Here is a 25,045-nt window from a genome sequence, read left to right on the forward strand (position 1 = left end):
GAATTTCTCTGTTTAGTTCTTATACCTTAAGAGTGAACAAATGCAGTTTAATATAATCTGCAGACTTGTTAAAAGTGTATTCAGGTTATTAAAGATATTAAACTGTTGGTCCCAGGGTCAGAAACTCGGGGGTGGCCCCAACTGCCAGCTGGACTTAGTATCACTCATTACACTGAGGGTCCAGCTAGTTTTTTTCCAGCCTTATTGTCTACTTACCTGATCCATATGTTTCCAGTCTGGTTAAAGGACACTGGAACACAGTGCAGGCCTTATTGAAGTCAGGGTGGATGACATTCTCTGACTGTCACTGGGCTACCAAGCCAATTGTCTCCATACAGAAAGCAAGCAGATACTTGTGCAATAAAAGTCTGCATAGATCCATGTCGGGCCTTTGGTCTTGGCACCTGCAGTTTTAGCCCCTAGAAAGGAACAATTGGATTTACAGGAGAAAATAAATGGTATAGTGTTATAGAGACTGGTGGTTGGAAATCAGTTCTCTCAAGAGTAAGAACACTAAAAAATCAGTCCCTTTGGAAGGAAGAGGGAAAAGCCAAAGGTGATTTTAAGAGAATGGAGGAGGGGTTTTGCAGCTACAGATCTTGGAAATTTTACCGACATCTTCAGCCAAGAAAAAAAAAAACCTGAGTCTGGTTGCCTTTGTGTTGCAATTTAGGGGAATAAAAGTATTTTACCTGGTATGGTTTTATTTAATTTTTATTAATACAGTTTTCCTGCTTTCATTTTGTCTTTCTTCTTTTCTTAACTTTGCTCTTTTTACATTTTTCAAACTGTACAGTAGAGGAAATTATACCTCCACCTCTCAAAAAAACTCTGTCACTGAGGTTACTTTTGTTCTAGTTCATGATTACAAATATGGTGATGTCTCATGTATATATACCTGGTACTGTTACTTAACAGTTGAGTTACCTGATGTTATTTTAGTAGGTTAGATTTCTTTAGTGTGTTTGTCTAACTCTGAAGCTCTTTGGTCTGCAACTCTGAGCTTTGAATAATTCTGATGTAATTTGTTTGCTCTTGAATTACTGAAATACAGTTTCATTCCTTATTCTGATACTTTTTATTTTGCTATATGCATTATATGTAACTCTTTTGATAGTAATTTGTTTTGTTAGAAATACTGGGACTTTTCAGACTTCATCTTGTTTCCCCTTTACATTAGGTGTCACTATGCCATTTCAGTAACTTTAGGGAGTGGCATTAGTTTTGACATAGAAGAAAAATCCAGATTTAGAAAATAATTAGAAGCAGGTAGTGTAGTAGTAATTAAACATGGCAATACTGCCTTGTGGACAGTGTTCTTACCATGGAATGTGTTTAAGAAAGTGCAATTGTCTAGATCAGTGCAGCACTGGTCTGGAGTCATGGTGTGGGGTAGAGTACAAGCTGATGCACTGGTTTGGGGATCAAAGACAGGATTTGCTACCTTGGTGCCTACTTGTCAAGTTATAAGTGAAACTGTTGCCTCTCCTGTCTACTCAAATGTGTGAGGTCAGTTAACACCCCTCCAGTGGATTATCTCCTTCCTTCCTGATCCCTGCATGTTACAGATGCAGTTTTACCAGGCTGTGTAATCCCCGCATGTCCTTGTAACAGTTATGCTGCCAGCCAGACTCACTGAGCCACTCTCCTTCACTAGTGTCATGTGGTGAATACTCCCAGGATTTGTGCAGGTGGCTCCTATAAGCAATGCCAGTCCCAGAGAGGGGCTGAGTTGAGCCAGTGCTCTGTACTTTAACTTGGCATTTCAGAGATTTGAGCGTTACCAAGTACAGCATTTTGGAAAGGCATGAGAAGGTCCTGGGGGGGAAAATGGTGAAAGTTGTCAGAAAGTTGTAATTGTTTGCCAGTGTTGTAAAATTCATCATAAAACTTAGCACATGGTAAAAATGGGTCCTTTGTGTAAAAATCTGCATATAGTTATCTTGTTGGAGATACACTGAGTTATCTGACTTCTGACATGGGCTTTAAATTTACTTTTTATTCTTAAGCTCTCAAGAGTTAAAAGGTGTTAAACATGTTTAGATTGTTATGAAAGATTTACATTAACTTCTGAGATCCTTTGTAACTGCTCTTAAATTTAATACTTATATGAGTTGTGTAGAAGAATTTATTTATCCATCAGAGTTCATCTTACCATTTTCAGTATCTTTGCTTAGTTCTTGTTTGCTAATAACTGTGTTTCAGTCTTGGGGTTGTGGGTTTTTTTATGTTGGTTAATTATTATTATTTTTATTATAATACTTTTAAGTGTTTGGAAAGCATACATAGTCCAAACATTCTCAGATATCATAATAAAATCAGGCAATCTTTTGGGCTGCTTTATACTGCAAGAACAATCCCCACCCACCTAAAAATTTTAAAAAATATATTTCTTTTTGAATTTATGCAAAACAAAAAGGCTCATATACAGCCTATTTGACTGTCATGGTTTGAAATTGTCCCCCCTGGGGGGCCTAGAGGTGGTTGGGTGCCAGGGCAGTCAAACCAGCTTGAGAATGGAGAAGAGTTTCAGACTGGTGGCCATCTGTAAACAGGAAAGAGGATTTCAAATATAATTATTATTATTATTATTATATAATTATATTTAGTTGCTCTTATATTGGTAATTTAGTTGATACAATTGTCTGGGTTTTTGTTAGGGTTAAAGAATAAGCTAATAGTTTGTCAAAAGCCTTGCTGAGTTACAGTGGGGTTACAAATATTAATCTTAAGGAAATAAAAATTAAATTTGCTAAATTTAATTTACTGAATTACTTCTTTCAACAACATTTCTGGTAAGTTAGAATATAGGCTTTTAAGAGTCCTATCCTAGGACCAAAAAGAGTGGTATTGTAATGACCTCTTCCATTGCTCTTTTATCTGATTCAGGCTACACAATTATGTGCAGGGACTATTGATGTGATCCCAAGTGTTTGTTCTTGCATTAAATTGTATGTTGCAGAGAGAAGTCCATGCTTGGTTGAAAAATTTTCAAGTGACGGATAATTTACCGTAATCTTTAAAGTGTTATCAGTTGCTAATTATGTGTGTTTGCACCACTCTGCTTTTTCTTTTTTCTTCTTAGAGACTGTTTGCACTGAGTACGTTTTTGCTTTTCTTGGGCACAATGCTGAAATTCTTGCTGAACTTGATTTCTGGACTCAACATCGCTGCATATGATACCTGTGCATTATGTGGATGTTTGTCATTATGGGGATTGTTCAAATAACTAGTAAATCTACACCCTAATATTTAATGGGGGATTTTTATTCAAATTGCCCTTGCATAGACTAAGTATCTCTTATGCTCTTAGAGGATTATATTTGTTGCTTGACATAAGCAGCAAATTCAAATTTTCTCTATACCTATGACCTTTAATTCAGATAAACTTTCTGACCTTTGATTCTGAAATCAATCATACATACTATTTATTTAAAAAACTAACAAACAAAAGACAAAAAAGAAACCTCCAAACTGTCTTAAGATGCTCTTGGCATGGTTTATTGCTTCTGTTCCAACACAGAAAGGACTTCATGAGCCCTTTAAAGATTGTGATTGCATAAGGTAATTTTTTTAAAAACTGATTAATATGATTGTGGAGAATGTGAATATTGTTTCAGAATGCCTGTGCATATGTGACACTAGAGTGTCCAAATAGTCTGATCATGAGAAGAGTTCTTTAATTTTTATTAAGAAAGTTGGAACCTCTGCATATTCTTATGTGTAAGAATACAAAAAAAGTGGACTTAAACTTCCAAAGTATCAAGCTATAAGAATCTTTGTTTCCCTCTTTTGACATTATTGGGATCTGTAATGCAGTCTAGAACACAGTGTCTGGGTTTTTTTGGGTTTGGTTGGTTGGTGATTTTTTTTTTTTTTTGGTGTGTTTTATTTTGGGGTTTCTGGGGTTTTTTTGCTTTTTAAATAATACCCTTGCTCCTGGGTAGATTAAAGTAACTTTGATGGGCACCACTTTGTAGACATCTCAAAAAAAGCAGCATGAGAATGTGTAGTTCGTAAGAACATGCTGTGCTTACAAACTGTAAGAGTGTGATGCTTTTTAAATGTGTTGTAAATGACTCAGTTTTGTCAGGCAACTTTCTTTTTTGCTGTTATTTCTTCTTCGTCATCTCATCAGGACTCACTAATATTGATACCTCAAACTACTAAGGTGTAGAGAAGTAGTTTTTTTCTGAATGTGGGATTCCTTTACTAAAACGCAACAAATGATCTGAAGCTCAAGACAGATAGGTCAGATGAGCCTTATAAGCCTGATTTTATTTTCTGGCATAAATCAAACTGGATAAGGAGTGAATTTGCTTTGCATAGACATGTGCTTACCTGATCATTTGGATTGCTGAGCAAAATCTTCTTCCATTCTGGATTGAGTTTGTTTGGGGCACAGGGACTTTGAAGCATATCTGACTTTTTTTTTTCCTTTTTTTTCTTTTCCAATAGAATTAGAAATAGTCTGAAAGGAACTAAGATGAAAATTCAGTCTAGACCAGAATCCTGTTTTCAGATGTGGTCAACAATCAGTACTAGTAACAGTGTAAGAAAAAGTGTGTTTATTGTGGAAGACTCTTACTTAAATACCTGAAAATCAGTATATATTTCCCTGTGGTGATACAATTGCAAAGCATGAGCCTTTCATAAGATGCAAAAGTTTTAAGTTCAGTTGCACGGAGTGATTTGCATTGGTTCTGACCTGGGGGACCCTCTAATGGACTTGGTGATCTTAAAGATCTTTTCCAACCTGAGTGGTTTCCTGATTGTATGAAAAATCATTCTTAACCAGCTTAAAAACTTCTCTGTTTTTGTTCAATTTATGTGCATCAGCGCTGCTGTGCTAAAATGTAACCTTTTTACTTTTTGACATGAATTAATCCCTAAAGAAAAAATATCAATGACATGAGTTTCCTACAATAGTGTATAGAAGGTACACATATACAGTTATGCTTGTTTTGAGATGTTGAAATATGTAGTTTTACTGTGCCCACACAAAGAAAATATTTACCTTTTAATTACTTTTCAATCCATGTCAGTTGTGCACAATTTCTCCAAGAGACTGTCTGCAAATCCTACCAATTTGGAGTGCTCAAAATCAGTACTCCAGCTCTAATCAAGATTAAAACTCTGAATTTTTTGACTAAAACCCACTTGTATTGTAAAAACCCTGGGCCATCTGTATGATCTATGCATATGTTTAGATGCCAGGCATCTAGTTCATTTAGATGTGCATAAAACAATTCGCTGTTCATTCTGTTTTTAGTTTTATTTGATCAAGAGTGTGTTAATCAGGTAATATCAAGTTTATTGGTTTATCTTGTGGCCAGAGATACACAATCTTGTACTCTTTAGGAGACTGGTATCATTTTGTCAGACACAGATCCCAGTAGCAGTCACCAATCAGATGGTTTCTGTTAGTTGGTTTTTTTTTCCTCATGTTTGAAATGGCCCTGTAAATGAACAGAGGCAATTAAGTATGAACCAATACAATGCAAATATTTTTTGTCAATTCTAGGTATTGATTGAATATTTTAAACGTCAAATTGTAGTTAAGGATCTGTTGCAGATTTAAATCACTCTGACGATGCTGTTATTTTCTTATGTGTTATGCAATAGCTTACTCCCCAGTTGTTAATGTCTTTGTTATCTTGAGAGCTCGAAATTTGCTATAAAGACATTGGTATGTACCTGTTGGCATCATTTTGTGCCCCTTAAACTGTGTTCCAAAGTAAAATACACAAGTACTCTTAGCACTGGCTTCCCATAACTGGGGAATCAATTCGATATAATTAGTAGAAGCTCTTTGGACTCCACAGTTCCTACTCTGTTGTTTGGTGATCGTCATTGCAATTTAGTCTGCTTGTAAAGGGATGTTTGATTGGAAATCTTTAAAACACTTTCTCATTTAAGACAGTTCATGAAAACCTTTGTTATTGAAGGTAGCTATCTCCTCCTTTACTCAATATCTGTACCTTTTGTTATGCCTCTTTTTGCTTCATGCTGAATGTGGGAGAGGTTACTCCCAAGTTCTACTCCTGCATGTGCTTCTTTCTATCCCTCTTCCGTATGCATCTTCTTTTTAGTTTAATCTCTGATTGTCACAGAAGTAACAGCATATGCTAAAATCAAATCAGATTTTTCTCACAAGCGTAATATTTCCTAATATTCTTTCCTGATATTTTATTTTCAGACTGTCTAGTTAGTGACTCATGCTTCTGTGTTCCAAATCTCAGCTGAGAGACTAACATTTCTTGGTGCAGATCATCAAGATACAATTGTATATCTGTACAAAATTGCCCAATGTAATTCTGTCATATTCAGGAGGGCAATTAATTGTTATTTCCAAGTCTGTGGGGGCAAGCTTGCATATGCTTTTTTCTTTCTTCCGCTTGTATCTGAACAACCAGTGCGTATCAAGTTTCATTGACTTGGTGGGAACCCAGAGCAATGAGTTCTGAGAATTCTTGTACTGCATCAATGTCATTCAGTAGGAGACTTGCATGGCATGATACTGTTCCCATGACATTGCCTTTTCCAGTGCTATGATTTGTGCTGGTTGACAAGCAGCAAGTGTTATGTTTCTTTCTGTAATTTTTTTTTTTTTTTTTGCATACCTCCTGTTCCAAAAAATCTAAGATTTATATGTTGTGAGCTGTCTTACTCATCTGATGAAAACATAAAGAAATAGTCTGCAAGAACAGCAGAACAGCAATTGTAGACATTTCCACTGGTTTAAAAGTTAGGGCTGTGCTGAAACAAACAGGGACTTCAAAAGATGAAACAGTTGCTGTTATTTTGAGTAATTTTGATAGTTTTAAAATACAAGTGCTTGCATCAGCTTTTTAAAAATTTGGTAAAGACTTTAATCTATATTTCTGATTACTTTAAGGAAGAACTCATTACAGAACAATTACCCAGACAGTGCAAAAAAGAAATCATTTAAGTGTATTTTCTGGACAGTTTGGTACTTTACTCTAGGTTATTTAAACAGGCTATATTGAAATCTTTTCATAACATTGTCTTGTATAATAGCCTTGGTACAACTATTTTCAAGCTACTTAAATTCTTGAGCTTGTTATCTTCATCTTTTATCTTCATTGGAATAGATTAGTAAGGCCAGTCTTGTACTTCTCTGTTTTAAATACTGATTGTTGTCACAGTCTTTTCTGAAATATGTTCCTACATCTTTTTCATTTCTCTATTGGATCTCACTGAAATGTGGCACATTTTTGTCTTTAGTTTTCAAGGTTTATTAGGTTCTGTCTCTGCTTACTGTCCTTGAAATCTCTCCTTCAGGACTCGCATACTAAATGACATCTCACATGGAGTGTTGATTTCCATTGACTCCTTATTGAATTGCCCAAGAAAGTGTTACCTATGAGGGTCTCACAAAGCTGCCATTTACTTTTTAGAATTTATTTTTATTCTCCTTTTCTTTGTTCCACAGTGAACAGCACCTCCTGCCCTCCGTGAAAAATAGTCCCAAAAACATGGAGGAGGGTTGGAAACAAATCCTTATGTTCACTGCACTGAGACTTCTATCTACCACAGTGATCAGAATGTCTTACCCTTTCCTTATAATCTTCATGTTAGCACCTCTGTGCTTTGCAGTTTTGGTTGTAGATGATTTGTATTTTGGTTTTGGGACTGTATGGTCCTGACTTTCTTTCCAAGGCTTTTGAAGAAATCCTTTCCTACAAAATCATTAAGGCACTTTTTCCAAAGTCAATTTTTTGGGGAGACTGTGTGGTCTCATTTATGTATTGGAACAGAAGGGCTTCCCTGCGGTACGGAAGTACATCGTAGGCACGGAGAAATAGCTTATCAGGCATCCCTTAGCTCATGACTGTAAATGTTCAGGAATTGTCAACCCATGGTTGGTGTCACCTGAAACAGACGAAAAAAAATTGATAAGCAGACAAGAGCTCCTAACAAATGAGAGTGAAGGAAGGTGTAGCATATGAAAAGAACTTTCACATGATTAATGTTTTAAAGAAAAAAGTTATGAGTTGTGGCTCTGGTTACTAGGACAAGAGAAGCAATTGAATCCTGAGTGGTTTGTAGGATAGAGGCTGGTAATACCATGAGCATATATATAGGCAAACTTTGTTGTCCTCTTTTATTAGTGCAAAACCTCTAAATTACTTTTTGTTGCTGGCTGATTTAATAACATTAAATCAACCAGCAACAGTTTTGTTGGCATTGTTGTCAGCTCAATGGAATAACTTTTTTTTGTGACCAGTTTAAATATGAAGTACATCTAAGAGCAGAAAGAATTCTGAAGGCACAACTTAGTCTCATCAGAATTAAATTGTAAGTGAAAACATACAAGCTAACTTATTTCTGTTGTTTACTGTTATTTGTGCATTGCTGAGGTTGCTGAAATTTTCCCTCAGCATTCATACAAGATAAATTTTGCCTAAATCTGTAGGAAGTAAAAAATTTTCTGAATATTTTTAATTTGAGAAAGAGGTCAAAACCAGACATGTCATCTTAACATCACTTCTGAGGCCTTCTGATGCTATTTACTAGTAATTCATCCAGATGATACCAGTAAAGTCAAGAATGCTACTTGGTGGAGGAATACAGCTTAAAGCAGAGAATCAGTTGCATAAGAAGAAGGTGTCTTATGTGAAAAATCAGTAGACAGCTCTCCTCTTATAGGGTTTTTTTTTTTTTATTTCTCAAATGCTGCATAATTTAATATTTCAGGCAAGAGACTCCAATAGAACAGTGAAACTATGGCATTGTACACTACCAGTCTAAATAATACTCAAATCTTTCAGAAATCCTACTGTTTTTGCAAAAAGAGTATAATTTTATTTCACTATGTAACTGATTTTATAATCTGGTAAATGCAGTGTACATTCTCTTTCATTTGTTTTCATAGGTAGCTAGCTCCCCCTTTCTTTTCTGTGTCTAGTTTAGAACAGTCAGATTTTATCCTGTTACACTGATTATTTATTTAATATAGCTCCATCTGTCCCAGTTATCTGTAATTGTTTAAAAACATTAATAAAGGAAGTTCCAGAACACTGCGAGGAGGAAAATATTTTATATTTAAATGTGGAGAAGCTCTGGGTTTTCAAATATATGCCTTAGAGAAATAACTCCCAAGTCCTGTTGTAATGTGGTTTAAATGACGTTAACTTTTTCTCCAGGGCATTTTGATTATTAGTACTGGAAGAAAGGGTGAAAAGTGCGGTGGTGGTTGGAGAATATTAAGGGACATCACTGCAAATCGATATTCACTTAAGTAATTTCCTCAGCATCCATGATTGAGAGATGCTGGAGACAATATAATGAACTGGATGCTTGGTTCAACCCAGTAGACCATTTACAACTAGACAGATAAGATTTTCCTCTGATTGGGGGGAAAAAAGAGAGGAGATATATAAACAGTAGCCTTTTATTCATTTTGTAAAGATTCCAAAACATTTGTATTAAGTATTACAGGTTTCTACATTATAGAAACTGATAACTTTAATATATAGAGTCAAAATCAGAAAAAAATTCTGTAATTTACCTCTTTCCAAATGTGGGACATTTTGGTGGTTTGTTTGTTTTTGTTTAATGTGGTATCTACTACTGTATGTCTAGTGTTATCTTTTTGGAGACTCTAGTCTCTGCATGTGAGAGGTCATATACACATACAAAATGTTACCTCTGTGTGACTCCAGCCATGACATGGTTAATATGTTGTTCAAAGAAATGTAGCATCAAGTAGAAATTCACTCCCTTAAAGAACATGCTGGGGGTATTAAGCTCATCTCTTAATGAAATAAAATGAATTTTTTCGGTTACCAGCAACAAAATCTGAGGTCAGTCAATAAAATGCTCCTGCAGTTGTGATGGCAGTGAAGCAATGAATGCTTCTGCAGTAATTGGAGTTAAATATGGGTAGGCTGTATTGAAGAGAGAGCATTCTGGAGGTGTATGGAATAGAAGCAGGCTGGAAAGGTAAACTCCTCTTTAGCCCTTTGCTCCCAACAGAACATTAAAATAAAGTTGGCAAACTGACTTCATGGTACAACATATAATGAATTTTTAGAAGCGAATGTTCTGGAACTATCAAGGCCAAAAGTTTCAAAGAAACCTTCAAAGACCTGGTGGAGCATAGAAAAGGTTTCCTACTACAGGAGTCTTTTCCTTTACTCTTGTGTATTGTACTCAGATTTTTCTCGCTCATCTTTCCACCATTTCTCTTTGGTGGTGTAGTTCTTCTGACAGGTATGACAACGAAGAGAAATTCAGGAGGTTACATACTGCAGTCTTCATATGTAGATTAACTCCCTTTCTCAAGATGTGCAGTGGCAATGAATAAAACATTAGCTGGGTATGTTCGCCTAATGATCAGGCCTTGGCCGCTGGCATTCAGTATTTCTGGTTGACTTTAGCAGTTGGCATCCACTGACAAGAACAGACAGGTTTTTACGATACCTTCTTTGGTGTTATCTTAAAATCAAAAAGATCTCTGCAAACAATTATTCTTTTTATATTTGTATGCTGGTCTGTTCCATGACAGAAGAAGATGGGAGATGAGTGTTCTGGGCAGAGGTCCTATAGCCATATGTGTAATGCCACTGGAACTTCCTGGTAAATACCAACTAAACTGAAGGTTAGGTGCATGAAATACAAGGTGCTGTATGTAAAGGGTAATAAGTATATATTATAATTATGTATATATAATGGTAGTTTGGTTGTAAATGATAACATAAAAATGCCAGTTGCTAACAAGATGATTCAGCACACTTAACATTTTTCATCCACATCCATGTGTGTTTCTTTAAAATACCATTTGTTAAAAATAATTCTGCAGATTATTTACAGAGAAGATGGAGACAGAGGAATTAGAGGCCAAGGCAATGTTAGGGGAGAAGGAGATGAGAAAGGGGTGGGGGTAATGGGGTCAAACTCCCATTGCTTTAACTACAGGTGTTACACATGGGCAGGTCTGTACTGCTACTGAATAACAGGAGCCTGCGCAGAAATGTAGTCATCAGCATTTTAATGTGGTCATAGAAGAAATCAATAGAGTTCCACGATTCATTATCAGAAACAATTCCATTCATAAGAGAAAAGCACTTTATTTTTACAGGACACTGGTAAAACCTTATATTCTTTCTAGTTTGGGTTGTTTTCAAATTAGGCACCAAACTTAGGGGACTTAAGTCACTTTGAGGTGATGTTTCATTGATGCAGACCTCTTTATTAATTGAATGTGTATTTACTGTTTGCCATAGTACCTCTTCACCTTCTTTGCTTCTCCATTCCTGAAACTATTTCCCAGTTTGGTGGAATTCCAATGTATTTGAATGTGGGTCAGTACAGCCATTTATTCGGTTGTTTTGCTGTTTATTTTGATATCTTTAAAGTATGATAGTGTTCATTTTTATATTTTATAATATTTTTATATTTTTAGCATAATAGTTTGAAGTATATCTAGATCATTTCCTTGTAAATAACTTTTTCCTTAATAAAAATTTGAACTTTTTACAAAATAATCATTCTTCCTTATGTTTGTGTAGGGGAAAATGCAGTGTTGCACTTCTGAATGAGACAGAATCTGTGCTGTCATACCTGGAGAAAGAGGTAATATATGATTTCTGTTTGGGTAAATATTGTAATGGGTTTGGTCTTTTACAGCTGTATTTTTAACAAATGGGGAAACAGTACTTTGAAAATCTTTTCTTGAAGGATAGGTTAGAAAAATTTTGTTGTTGAAAACACTGATTTAAAAAAAAATTGGATAAAATCTTAATTGACACTCTGAAAAAATATGTTTGTATTTAGAAAATAATTAATTTGAAGTAATTTATGTGGTATCTTACAGAAGAAAAATATACAGATGTTTTCCTGTAGCAGATACTTAAGGGAGAATCCACATGGCTTTTTTTTCCTTTTTAATACTTGGAAAGTATTTCCTCAACTTTCATTTCCTGTGGAAAGTACTTAGGATGCCTAGCTTTACCAGAAGGGAAGAAAATACCCCAAGAACTTGAAAGATAATTGCAAAATATAGTGCAAAATGCCTTCAGAATAAACATATTTTTCTTTGGAGTGTCTTGATATAACATCAGGCAGACAGTGGTTTTAAACTGAAATTAGGATGTCTTTATTTTTCAATTTCTACACCAAACCCACTGATAATTGGTAAAAATGTTTCTGAAAACAGGACTTACACTGTACTTTAGATACTGTACCAGATTTGCCAATACCTATTTTTATGTCTGAGAAGGTTTACACAGTGTTTAATGGGTTTGGAGACTAATTTATCATGTGAAGTCAATATAGTAGAGGTACTTATGAGTGGAAACATGTTAAATTCAGAAAGAAGTTAACATTTTTTTTTCCATTGATATATTTTTGTGTATGAATCTTTTCATTATTGCTCAGTTCTGAAATAAGTCCCAGCAAAGACAGAAGCTTTGATTACCCTTTTAAAAACACTCATGAAACATCTGTGTTATGTAAAAATGCCAGACCTGGGTTCTGTAAAGTGTGCAAATTTCCAAAAGGAAATATTAAAACCTCAGTTTTAAAGAGTATTATGCTGTTGCAAACGTGTCTTCTTTTTTAGGATACTTTTTTTTATTCACTGGTATATGATCCATCACTGAAAACGCTTTTAGCAGACAAGGGAGAAATCAGAGTGGGGCCTAGATATCAAGCAGATGTGCCAGACATGCTTGCAGAAGGTAAATACAAGATCTTCGATTAGTGAAAAAAGTAAAAATCCTTGTCTTGCAATATTGCTCATGCTGACTCTTGAATTAAACTGGTACATAGAGGCAGAGAAAGTAAAATGGTAGGTCTGAGGAAATTAATGAATATTGCTAGATATCAGAAAGAAAGGAAAGGGTAATTCAGTAGCTGTTGAAAAGACAATGTCCATTTCCAGTTTGTGCATAATGCAGTTTAGGCATTTGATATTTGTTTATTTAATTGCATGGTCTGCTTAGTTCTTTAATATAGGCTGCACAGAGAGAAGATTTTATGTAATAATAACACAGTAGTGAAATAAGTGAAAAATAAATTTCTTCTCTTCCTTTTTAAACAGACTATGCATAGAGGATATTTCTTCATGTCTTCTTATTTTAAAATACTGTCTTTAATCAGAGCATCTTGTCTGTTTTGTAGCATGTTTGAAACAAATGTTTCTAACCTTGGCATAGCTTTAAATCGCTGATGATTTTTAAATTTTATATTATTTATTTATAATCTAGCACTACTACCTGTACCTTAGTATTTTGCTACATGGGAACTATTATTTTTAATAAAATTTCAAATACAATATTTATTTAGTGTTTGGATGACATTAAAGAACCGTGAGCATCTGTGTCTTATGTCTGCAGTTATATTTACTTAGTAATTTTAAAATGAGTTGGTTTCATCAGCATAATTCCCACTCTATATTGAGTGCTAACAAAAGAAAAAAGTTTCCTCAGAAGCATCCAGATGTAGATACTATTTTCAAGAATCTTGATATTTATTCCTTCATAAGAAAAGATGTGAGAAGAGTATCACTTGCAATAAGTCCAAGGAGTTCTCAATATATATATTTGTAACCTTAAATGTGTTTTCTGTTCATTGTGGGCTGCTTTTTTTTGCTGTATACTTTTTTAATTAAAAACAAGGCATTATTTCCAATTTCTACAGAGCTTATTTAATAAATGCATGAAACGAGATAATTTTTATAAAACAAGAAGAATTTGATTTCTGGCAAATGGCAGATTATTTTACGATGAATGGTCTCTAGTAGATCACCTGTATTATTATTTTGACTTTTAATAACCAGAAATAAACTATAAGAAGTCATTTCCAGATTTGTTTTTGTACAAACTTGTTTCAGAACAAGTTTATGAATAGAATATGATACACTGCTATTCTTGCTGTAAAACGTACCTGTCATAAAGAAAAAAATATTTATGTAGACATTCATATGCTCAAGAGGAAAGCTTGCCAGAGGACTAAAAGAAAAGGACTGTCTCAGTGTGTGTATCAAGTAGCCAGGAAGTACTGATGTGATTCTGAAGTAGTTGGTTGAACTGTAAGGTTTTCAGGATAAGCTGGGGTTGTCTGCCAGAAAGGAAGTCTTTTCCTACTGAGTTCTGCTTACTTAAATTACTAAAGAAAGAGCCTAATTATGAAATAGTGAATATTACATATAAAGTAAATGTTTTTTCTGTTGAAATTTTAGTTTTTTGATTTTTTTCCCTAAAGTTAAATTCCATATTTATTAAAAGTAAATTACTAAATTCTTATGGAGCTTAACATTCTGTGTTAAATACTTAATTTAGTTAAATGAGTAGATCATCTCTCTTACATCATGAACACACGATTTCACTATGTTACTATCTTCTTTTTCTCACACCCTGTTAATCCCCAAAACGCAATAAGTGATGCAGTTTTCTTGCTGTCTTTAGAAGGAAATAATAATCCATCAAAGTTTAAAAACAGCAAGCCCACAAATCAAGGATCTCTTGGTACACAGAGCACTGGAGCGGTTTAGCTCGATTAATCTGCAGTTATTTCAAGTGGATGGTGGAAAAAAGGATTTGGTTTTAGGAGGATAAAAATGTCTGAATTATGGTAGTTTTGACTGATTGTTATCTAAGTGTTTCCATAGCCCTCTGACCTCCAGGGAAAAACAAAGGTGATTCAGCTGTTGCTGTTTCTTTATATAAGCTGATGGCCTGGAAGCTAATCCATTCGCTGTCAAGTCTTTTCATTCATGAAAGCAAATCTAAATGATTTTTAAAATTAATAGAATAAAATAATTATATTTGGATTTTATGGGATTTTGTGAAGATTTTGAATCTTTATGTAGATTTCAGCCTATACTGTTAGAAGTGGATAATGAGCTATATCTCCAAATTTTTATGCTATAATGTATGACTCTTTAAAACTAAAAGTTAGAGCAGATCACCTTATATCAAAAGAAAGAATTTAGACAACTTCAAGTCAATTAGGAAAAATCAGGTTTTATATCATCTAATAATAGTATAGTATAAAAAAAGAGAAGACACTGCTAAATTTATTCACACATAAAATTTGTCCTCTAATGTAAAGGAAGAATAACTTTTTGAAGGTGATTGATAGGTGTATTTTATGTTTACAGAAAGTCCCCAAACCCATTTAAAAAAAAAAAAAATTAGAAAAACTGAAGATTCACACCCCATCAGTTGTTATATTTTCAAAGTTACTGACATATAAATCCAATTCAAATGACTGAAGACATACCAATTCTACCAGTTCAGATTCCAGAAGACCAGTCACAACAGGGCTGAAAAATAAAAAAGAGTCCTGGAACCACTAAGTTATTTTGATGTAAATACGTTGATGTATTCTAATAGATTAAAAATTCAAATTGCTTGCACTTTTTCCATACCATGATAACTTATGTTCTGTATGAAAGGACTACTGTTTTTTTGATGGTGGTGGTGTTTTCTTAGTGTTCATTGGAGAAATATATGCATTTTTTTGTAGGAATAGTTTTTTTTTTTTCCATGCATTGATGTTACCATTTTTGTGTTATTGAATAAAATGTTCTCCAAAACTGAGTGTTTAGGCTTTGGATAGTGCAGCATACCTTTTCCCCCCTGCCCTGTGGGTGTATTGGGTAGCTTTATATTTCTCTTTAATTTTTGAAATGAAAAGAGCTTTCATTTACTTTCGAAAGACAGAAAGTTTTATTAAAATCAATATGCGTAATGAGATATTCCAGATTCAACTGTTTTTCCACTTTAGAGATGGTTTGAATCATAAATCCTTTACACAATTGCAGTAAACAAGTATAAACAAAATTAAAATTTGGTTCAAAATGCATATGCCTTGTATTTCCTTGCCCCTTTTGTTTGTAATGGTTTAGCTAAATCACCTAGATCACACATTTAGTGAAGACTGGAACTTTGGAGAGAGACCAGACCAGATTGCTTTGAGCAGTCTCTTACCACTTTTATTATCAACATCCTTGGGAATAAAACGTGGGAGTAAAAGTTGTCAGGTTTGAATGATGTTATGGTTGTGTGAAACCCTTCCTTCCCCCCAGTGCCAAGTGTTCCAGTTTGTCTAGATTGTTCTCTAGTTTGAAGATTGAGTTTTTAGTTTCTTTTAATACACTAGAGAACAGGAGACTGTGTTCTACAGCATTGACTTAGATTCTGTCTAATAGGATACTGAAGAAGGTCCTTTCTTTGTTTTAAAAACACTTTCTTCAGTGGCTTATTCTGTGGATGTAGCAGTTTATTTTCAAATCTGTTACCCCACACTGGAGACATTCTTCCCATCTGTGCAAAGCAAGAATAAAGAAGTTTATCTCTGAGAACCAAAAGCACAAATTTGGACAAAGAGTATCTTGTTTCAAGCATCTCTACAGTACAGGAGCAAGGTACCCAGTTTCTGCATGTGATGGCCAGAAGCTGCTGTCTGGTGCATGCACCTACTGTAGTTAAACAACAGCTTCTAAAATACGTGACTCAGTTCAACAAACAAAACTGAAAACCCCAAACAAGCAAGAAAGAAACCTATGGAGTTTTGCTTTGGGCGAGTAATTATTACCATTGTTATTTGGTTACAAGGCGTACTTTTATAAATTGTTCTGAAAATGATCAAATTCTTGTCACCTTTAACAACTTTTATTTAGTCCTGTTTTGTGTACAGGGAAATTCCACCAAGACAAATCAGTTTAGATACATGGTAGACTTTTATGTAACATTGATTTTTTTTTTTTTTTCCTTGTCTCACAACTTTAAAATCCAAATGTTTTTAAATTCTGGCATTTCAACTAGTATGGCTCAGCAGTGGAACTACTGACGCAGTGACAGGTTGTCTTACATGGTTCACTAACAAACAGAGAATGACAGAGAAAAGTGCTGGCATAGCATTAGGGATATCATTTAGCAAGTAGGATAATGCTTAAGAATGGGAGTAAGTGGGAATTTTTTGCTCTGCAGGATTTCATATAATGTGTAATTGTTTCTGTCATATGTCTGCACTGGTCTTTCTGCCTCCTGCATGCTATCGCAGGCCTAATTGTAGTTGTCACAAAATGTCAATGCGCTTACACAAAGTAAAATGCACGGCAGCTTAGCTAAACAATTACAGTCAAAGTGGTGTTGCAGACAGGGAAGCCAATTGCTTACAGTAATCTCAGTAATTTCTTAAGTAATGCTTACTTTCATTTATTCATAGGGTAGTGGAGAGGCTGCAACAAAGGCAAAAAAGGCCAATAATTGTTTCTCTGTCAAAGCTCTATTAAAACTTCTGCAGCAAAAGATATTTTCTAAATAAACCTAACAAAAAACTTTATGTTGACTGCTTTGTTGTCATGATATGGAAGTCTAGTGAAACTATTTGCAGTAATACTCTGACAGAAAATACCCCAACCAAATTAAAGAAGTACTAAATTGTATTTTCAAGAAAGCTAATACAATTTATAGTAACTATTTCCTATTATTTAAAATAAAAATATTAATTGTAATTCATCAGAATAAATTTTCTGATGTTACATTTGCTTTGTGAAGCAATAATGAATGAACCATTTGTGTACTGTTGTGTAGAACAGTCCTGTTAGGCAATGTAACATGGTTAAGTGTTGAAATAATTTTCAAAACTTAGCCCACCACTATAGGAACAACCATGCTGAATCATACCATCTTCTGTCTATCCATGCAGAAGATCTTGCCTCTTGTTATTTCTTAGTTTTGTTAAATCTTATTTAAAGTCCATTAGAGACCCAATAGGCTGTCACCTTGAGCTTCCTTATGTATCTCTATGATCTTTTTGAAGAACTTTAGAATTATGTGAGGTGTGATTTTTCTTTTTTTTCAAAGGCCTGCTGATCTGTCCCTACGAATTTGGCTAGTATAGCTGTGAGCCTTGACAATGCTTAGTTGTCCACATTCCCTCCTTCGCACCCCTAGGTATAAGACAAGTGGATTAGAGTTCATGTGACACTGTCACTAGTTGTTGTATCCTCGAGATCTTGCAGAAATTTTGAGAAGATGCTTGTCCAAACTCAAGTAACTTGTTACTGTTTATATTGTATAATTGTTCTTTGACCTCTCCTACAGATGCTTCATTTTAAGGTAGATGTTTTAGCTCTCTTCATGAAGCACGTGAACATCTGCAGTTTTGTGCAGTCATTGCAAATGCAGAAAACCATTTTAAACAGATTGTCAAGGTCTTGGAACCTTAGGTAATCTATCGACCTTTTAATTCTATTGATGGTCTGAGAAGATTTTAGTCATTTGAATGCTCTCTGAAATTTGGATAATGTTGTAGCAAATAGGAGAATGAAAGTAGAGTGACAAAAAAAAAAAATTAACCCCACATCTGCTAATGTGTCTGACTCACAAAGATTATTTTTCCTTTGTGGTATGAGATGCCAATAATTTTTTCTGAGCTGAAGGGAAAATTATAGCATAGGAAGGTACTTTTATTCATATATTTCATAAATGTATGGAATTTATTTGGGTATGAAGGAGCTGAGAGGAGCAGCTCTGTGGGAAAGGCCCTGGGATACAGGCAGACAGAAAGAGGATGTAAGCCAGCAGTGGGCTCTGGTAGTGAAGGTGGCCATCTGGCACATAGCCAGTAGATCAAGGCAAGTGGTCATTCCCCTTTACTGATCCCATCTAGTTACTGCATCCAGGTTTGGGGCCCTCAATATGGGAAAGCTATTTGTAAACTGAAGTAAGTTCAGTGGAGGCTGTCACACTTGTTAGGGCTGGAGCACTTGTCCTGCAAGGACAGGCTGAGGGAGTTGAGCTTGTGCAACTTGGAGAAAAGGTGACTTCACAGCAGGAGACCAACAGCAGCCCCCCAGTGGCTGGAGGGATATTGCTGAGAAGACAGACAGGTTCTTGACAGGGGTGTGTAGTGGGAGGATGGGATAAAGCTGTCATAACTTTCAATAAGAGGTGTAGAATGGTCATGAGCATAATTTTTTTCCCATGAGGATGGTCAGATGGTGGAACAAGTACACAGGGAGGTTGTGTCCTTAAAGATGTTCAAATTCCAAGAAAATACAGCTCTGGTTGATCTTACAGCTGAATCTGCTTTGAGGAGGAGTTTAGGCTAGAGACCTCCTGAAATTTCTGACATGAAACAATCCTACTATTGTGCTCCAGCTTAACAACCTACTAAGGAGATTCAGACCATGGTCTTCTGCCTTTTATCCTGGGGAAGTGTGTCTTTGTAGAGAAAGAGTTGGGATTGGAAGTTTACCTCTTAGTAAACAGGCATGTGAGTGGACAGTTGTTTAATCAAAATACCCACACTTCAAAGATGATCTTAGGATGCATCTTTTTCTGTGCTTACCTACAGTCATTTCAGTAAGAGAAGCTGCAAGAGAAACCTGAAACTGCTACTTAGTCACCTTCCCTCCAGTGATGACGCTGAGTAGTAGATAACTTCTTTCTGTGTGTTCAGTCAATGTCATTAGCATGCTCAGTTTCAGCTGACTTTTCCATAAAGGCTTGAGACAATATGTTGAGCTTTTAGCAAATCTTAGTCTAAAAATAAAAGGAACACCTGAAGATTAGGAACTGCAAGCACTAATGTTAAGCTAACAGCATTAATACCTACCAAAAAGTTTTCAGTATAATTAGATTATAATACTGCAATATAGGAAAACGTATAACATATGCATAGTATGAGTCACTTAACAGAGCAGCTACTAACCTTTAAAAGTTTTGTTTCTCTTGTAAAAATATGGAATAATTTTTTAGATTTAGCACAAAACCACCAGCTTGAAAATACACTGTACAGGGAGTTAACTCTGAATTTTCTCTACTTGTCCTAAGTTGCTCAGGTGCTTGAATGATGTCTTTGGGCACACAAAGATTTCCAAACTGTGTTATCCTGGGCAGCATCACAGGGGCAGCTGTTCACAGCTAAAAGTGTGCACATGCTTATCTGAACAATGGGAAGTGCCTGCTAAGAATGGTTTCTGCAAGTTAATTGCCTGTGTGTAGCAGCGGCTCCTGCCAGCTCATCTGGCTCTGCTCCTTGTGCCTGCTGTGAGGATTCTGAATGCTGAGCAAGTCAAGTAGAACCAGAGGTCACCGAGCAAAACAGAGACATGTCATAGAGGGAAATGCGAGTATGTTAGGGTTGAGTTGGGAAGTAAGTTTTTAGTTTCCTTGCAGAGGTATATGGAAGGGAAAAAAGCATCAAGAGATGGACAAGTATGATGTGGAATGACTTGGTTTAAAGGTTTATCTAGAGAACTGGCTGCTAGTCCTACTCGAGTACTCCTACCAGCAATGGCAGACTGCAAGTACCTGTTTTATTAGCCTGGAGGGATGTTCTTCGAACCACTATTATGGAGATGTCTGTGTACTGCTCCATGCAATTTTTCTCATGCTAATGGTCCTCTCCCAGCTGCAGGCTTGTTCCCAGCCCAGTGCTGCTTCTCTTGCATTTTGGTTTAAAAGGAGACCACTGTGTTCCAGGGAATTCTTTATGGAGCAATGATCTGATACAATTAGGTACTCTCTGGCCATTTAAAGCAATATAGGAAGAGTGTGGATTGGGCAAGGACAAGGACTGTGCCCTTACTAAGACACACAGAAGAGGAATTAGAATCTCTGAAAGGCAGGAAGAAGCCTGTAGGGAAGATGTTCTGTTCAAAGCTTTTTTCTTTTTTTTTTTTCCCTTCTAGTAAATAAAATTGTAAACTCTACGCAAAGTATCTGTATAAAAAGCTAGAGTCCCCCTTGCACAATTGATATCTAAAATGCATCAGCTGTTTAAGATTAGATAAAACAAATCTTGACAAATAATAAAACTCCTGTTTATATGTAATCAAATATATTTTATTCTCAAATGGAGTTTCTGTTGGTTGCACTTTTGAGTTTAAGATGAATTTTTTCTATAATACCTTCTAAAAGAAGGAGCTGTTTCCTGAGGGTTATCCAATTTAAATGTGGTAGTCACTTGTCAGATTTGCAGATTTTTTTTTTCATTATTAAGCTCAGTGTAAATTTTGCATAATTAACTGTCAAATGCTTGCTCATCACAAACAATAATGTTATTCATGTCAAATTTTAATAGGATAATATCCTTTACATCAGTTTTGCTAATCTCACTTCTGGGAGCTGGACTAGAGATTTATGTGCTGGGCAATTCAATGTATGTTTATAGGTTTTTATCAGTTTTACTATAAATTAAACAAAACCACATGTAAATGGCCTTTCTCTACCTGTTTTCAGTAAAGACTTTGCTTCTGCCTAACCATGCAGTTGCAAGGAAAATCTGTAGTTTAGAGTTGCAGCCACATGTACTACAGAAGCTCAATTAGGTGTTTGAAGCTTTATGTTACAAGCCATAGTGTTTTATTAAGTCTTTTCAATGTTATTTAAAAATATTTGCTGCCTTTTGGTACAATTTGTTTAGGTATTAAATGCATGTATAATTTTGATCAAGCACTCAATTACATGAATCAAGTTGGTTTCTTTATTCCTTATATAGGAATAGTATAAGTATACTAAGTATATAATATGGTAACAGAAATTTCTGAGCTTCAGTTCTCAGATCATTCACAACTTCTATGTTAACAGTCAACTGATAAGTTGGAAAAATTGGAAATCCTGTTGCTTATCAATTAGAGTTTATAAAAACTGTTCCACAGTTGAGGGGTGTTATGTGGGTCGTTCTGCTTGGAGATTGCTGCAGGTGGGTGGGACCTGCAGCAATTTGCTGCAGGTTTGCTTTTTTGTTTCTTTATTTGGTTTTTGTTTTGGTTTTTTTTTTTTACCCCTGACCCAAACTGTAAAAGCAAGGACTACCTTTCTCAAGTTTGATTTATGCTTGAAGAGAAGTCAGAGTTTTAGTTTCATAAAAAGAGAGCCATGATGTCCTACTGTCTTTAGCTTCTTGAGAAGACTTAGGCTTCTGTTCTCAGTCTTCTGTTTGTTATGAACTTCCTATTTTTCATCAGCTTGAAGGAAATGGTTAAAGTAGCTGTCTTATCTTTTGCCTTCTGTTTGTACCATGAATGGTCTGTGCTGCGACGTTTGTGTGGAAGGTTGTGTATGATTGCTGTTGGAAAGATTTTGTTATCAATAATAGCTGTAGAGTCTTGGCTGAGATTGTTCTAGTACTGAATGAGTTCTGTCAGGTAGTCAGTTTTATGAAGGATACAGGTTTTTTTATTACATGCTGTGTATGTACTTGTTATCCCTGTGAGCACTCAAATCACCTTTCAAGCAGCAATGTCCCAGGGTTTAGTTGACTTTGCTGTATTTTCTATCTCAGTAACTTTGCCTAAATGGACTTATTCTAAGTTCAGATTCTTGCTGTTTTACTGCAAGTCTGATTTTTCTTTTAAGTTTATTCTGTAGAAAATGAAAAACAAATAGCAGATGCAGATGAAATGTGTTTTTTTATATTTGAATAAATCAAAATACTTTGCATCCTAAAGAAAAAGTTCTTCTCTAAATTGTTTTGTTTAAATTTATTCACATGAAAAGTCCTATTTATCTTTAGAATGCTGAAGTCACAGGGAATTTGCCTATGTATAATATTAAGGATTTTTTTAAAAAAAATGAACCAAAACTGCAGGACCAAAGATTTCATTTTAATTTAGTCAGTTTTCAGTGTGTTTGCTTGTTCTTTGGTGTTTGGGTTTGTTTGTTTGTTTGTTTGTTTTAAGGAATACAATATCTATGCATTGTGGTAGCCCTTTTTAAAAAATAAATATTTTAAATATTATTATTCATATATGGTATGGTACCGTTATTATTTTTACACAGAATCACTTTCGCTATGCTTTCCTAAAAACTGTATTACCTCGTGTGTTGTTATTTCAGGAATTTCAGAAAAACTCTTGCAGTCTTTGTGTATTCAGATTGGAATAGGTGCTAGACCACTGTACAGTGTCAGTCAACCAAAACATATCTGAACTGGGGGTGGGGAGTCCAGAATCACATTGTTCAGGTTTATTTATGGATATCAAAAGAGTACAAGAAGCTAATTCCAAAATAAAGGTGAATTTCAGGTATCTTTTCATTAGTTGAATATTTACTCTTGCCCTTGAATGGTAGGTGACTTTGTAGTTTCATGCATATAATAAAGTCATTGCCTTTAGTTTTGCTGTAAAAAAAACCCTAAAATGGATTATTTCATATCCGGAACTGTGGGGATTCTACCTGAATGTGGTTTAATGTAAGGACTAAAAAGTGAGATAGTGTGCCTTTAGGACATTATGTCTCCATGTTCTCTGATTTGTGTAAGTTCCTTTTTGCAGACTGTTCTACAGGGTTTTGGGGAAGAGGCAGCCTCATTTTTTCCTTCCTTCCAGCATTGGGCATTTCCATAAGCCAGCCATTCTTGATGCAGCATTATGGAGAAGTTGGTCACTAATGCATGGTTACAGCTCAATTTATTCTGAACGTGTAATTATTTCTGTTTATTTCTAGGAATTTAGAACTCAATGAATTAAATCTCTTGTGTGTTTTCTGAGTCTTGTTTTTTGATCATCAGTGACTGAATTATAAGAACCATAAAGATGAACACTGAGAGAACTCTAAGGTTGTTGGAAGCAGTTCTATTTCAAGAGAAGAATGATTTTTTTTTTTTTTATAAATTCAAACTCTAGAGGATAAGGGGCGACTGGACTATGCATGTTCTATTGGCTTTGAAAATGCTCAGTAGCAGTTTAAATGTCCGTCGACAAGTAACAGGCCTGTTTCACCTGATATCTTTCATTTGTAGGCTCTATATGTGCCTATTTTTCATTTCTAGTCTTTATACATGTGTTATGTTCATAAATTGAGTTTTACCATGAGATTTGTGTAAATATGCAACTCATTATCTGAATGGCTAATTGAAACCTGAATACACATCTGTCAGGAAAGCTAAGGGAGAGGAGAGATTGTTCTGAAACTGAAAAGTAAACAAATAATTTTCCATTTGCCTACACTTTTAAAGTGATCTAAGCTTTCTCATGTTACTTTTAGAGAAGTTATTTGCACGTAACTCAGTTTTATTTTTTGAAGAGTTGAGTGTAACATAGAATCATGCTTATACTAGTTACCTTTGGAGTATTTGTCTAGAGGAAGCGAAGTCTAAAAGATCTTTAATTTCTTGTACTTCGTCTTAATTGCATTTGGTTAAAAGTTTCACTTGGTTTACTTTTGTTTTGTAAATTTTTACTTACAATTGTTTTTGAGGAGGGGCATATCATGCTTTCATTTGTTTAAAATGACTAACTGAAATGCAAATTTTTTACTTTTTTTTCAAGAAGAAAAAATAACAACTTTTTCTTATTAGAAGAAAGCCATGAGAAATAAGACATTGAATGATTGATGAGGCATAAACCAGGTGTATTTCTGACCATCTACTAATGTTTTCCAGTAAAATTAGTCATCAGGATTAGGTTGGCTGTTCAAAAAAATAGCTCAGTATTTCTCAGAAGCTGTCATTGGTATGATGGTGGTAGTGAGGGAAGGTGACACATATGAAACTGAACCTTCTCAGATGCGCTGAAAGTGTTAAAAGTTAAACTCCCCCATTCCATTTGTGACCTGGGTTTTACAGGGTAAGGAATTAATACTATGACAACTTTATCATCTGTTCAGTTTGAATGTCCTGTACTTTAGTGTCAAATTCTAACACTATAGAAGATAAAGGTTGATGTGTTAACAGAAATTGCATCTTAGTTTTAAAGGGTTCTGCGACATTAGAAATCCTATAGTATATGGATGCCTACAGGCATGATTAGCTAAGTAAAGATAGTCAAGTAAAGCAGAGAGGGTATATAATTGTTATTTTGAAAGAAGATCTGTTTATCTTATGTGATCATCCTATACTGATACTTTCAGCACATGCAAATGAAGTTTGCATGAAAGAATGTTCATTTTTATTCCTGAAATGAACTTTCCAAAGATTCAGCACTTTTTGACTGCCTCCATGATTTGATCTGTTTAAGATTACTTTTCCTCTTCAAGTGATAATATCCTACCATTTAAGTGGAAAATCTGAATGAAACTTTTTTTTTTTAAGTGCAGTTTGGCACAGACCACTTATT

At 35.0% G+C, this 25,045-nt stretch overlaps 1 protein-coding gene across 4 annotated transcripts in view; it reads left to right on the top strand.

The window, feature by feature from the left end:
• MTA3 (metastasis associated 1 family member 3) overlaps positions 1–25,045 on the top strand; it is a 133,848-nt gene that overhangs the window by 25,007 nt on the left and 83,796 nt on the right. For all 4 annotated transcript variants that reach the window (XM_027641528.1, XM_027641530.1, XM_027641527.1 and 1 more), the window contains exons 5-6: positions 11,538–11,601; positions 12,590–12,707. In XM_027641528.1, the coding sequence (XP_027497329.1) occupies positions 11,538–11,601; positions 12,590–12,707 (182 nt within the window). The remainder of the gene's footprint in view (positions 1–11,537; positions 11,602–12,589; positions 12,708–25,045) is intronic.

Source organism: Corapipo altera, unplaced genomic scaffold (genome assembly GCF_003945725.1).
Source record: "Corapipo altera isolate COAL_440 unplaced genomic scaffold, ASM394572v1 48b, whole genome shotgun sequence".
Classification (NCBI taxonomy): domain Eukaryota; kingdom Metazoa; phylum Chordata; class Aves; order Passeriformes; family Pipridae; genus Corapipo; species Corapipo altera.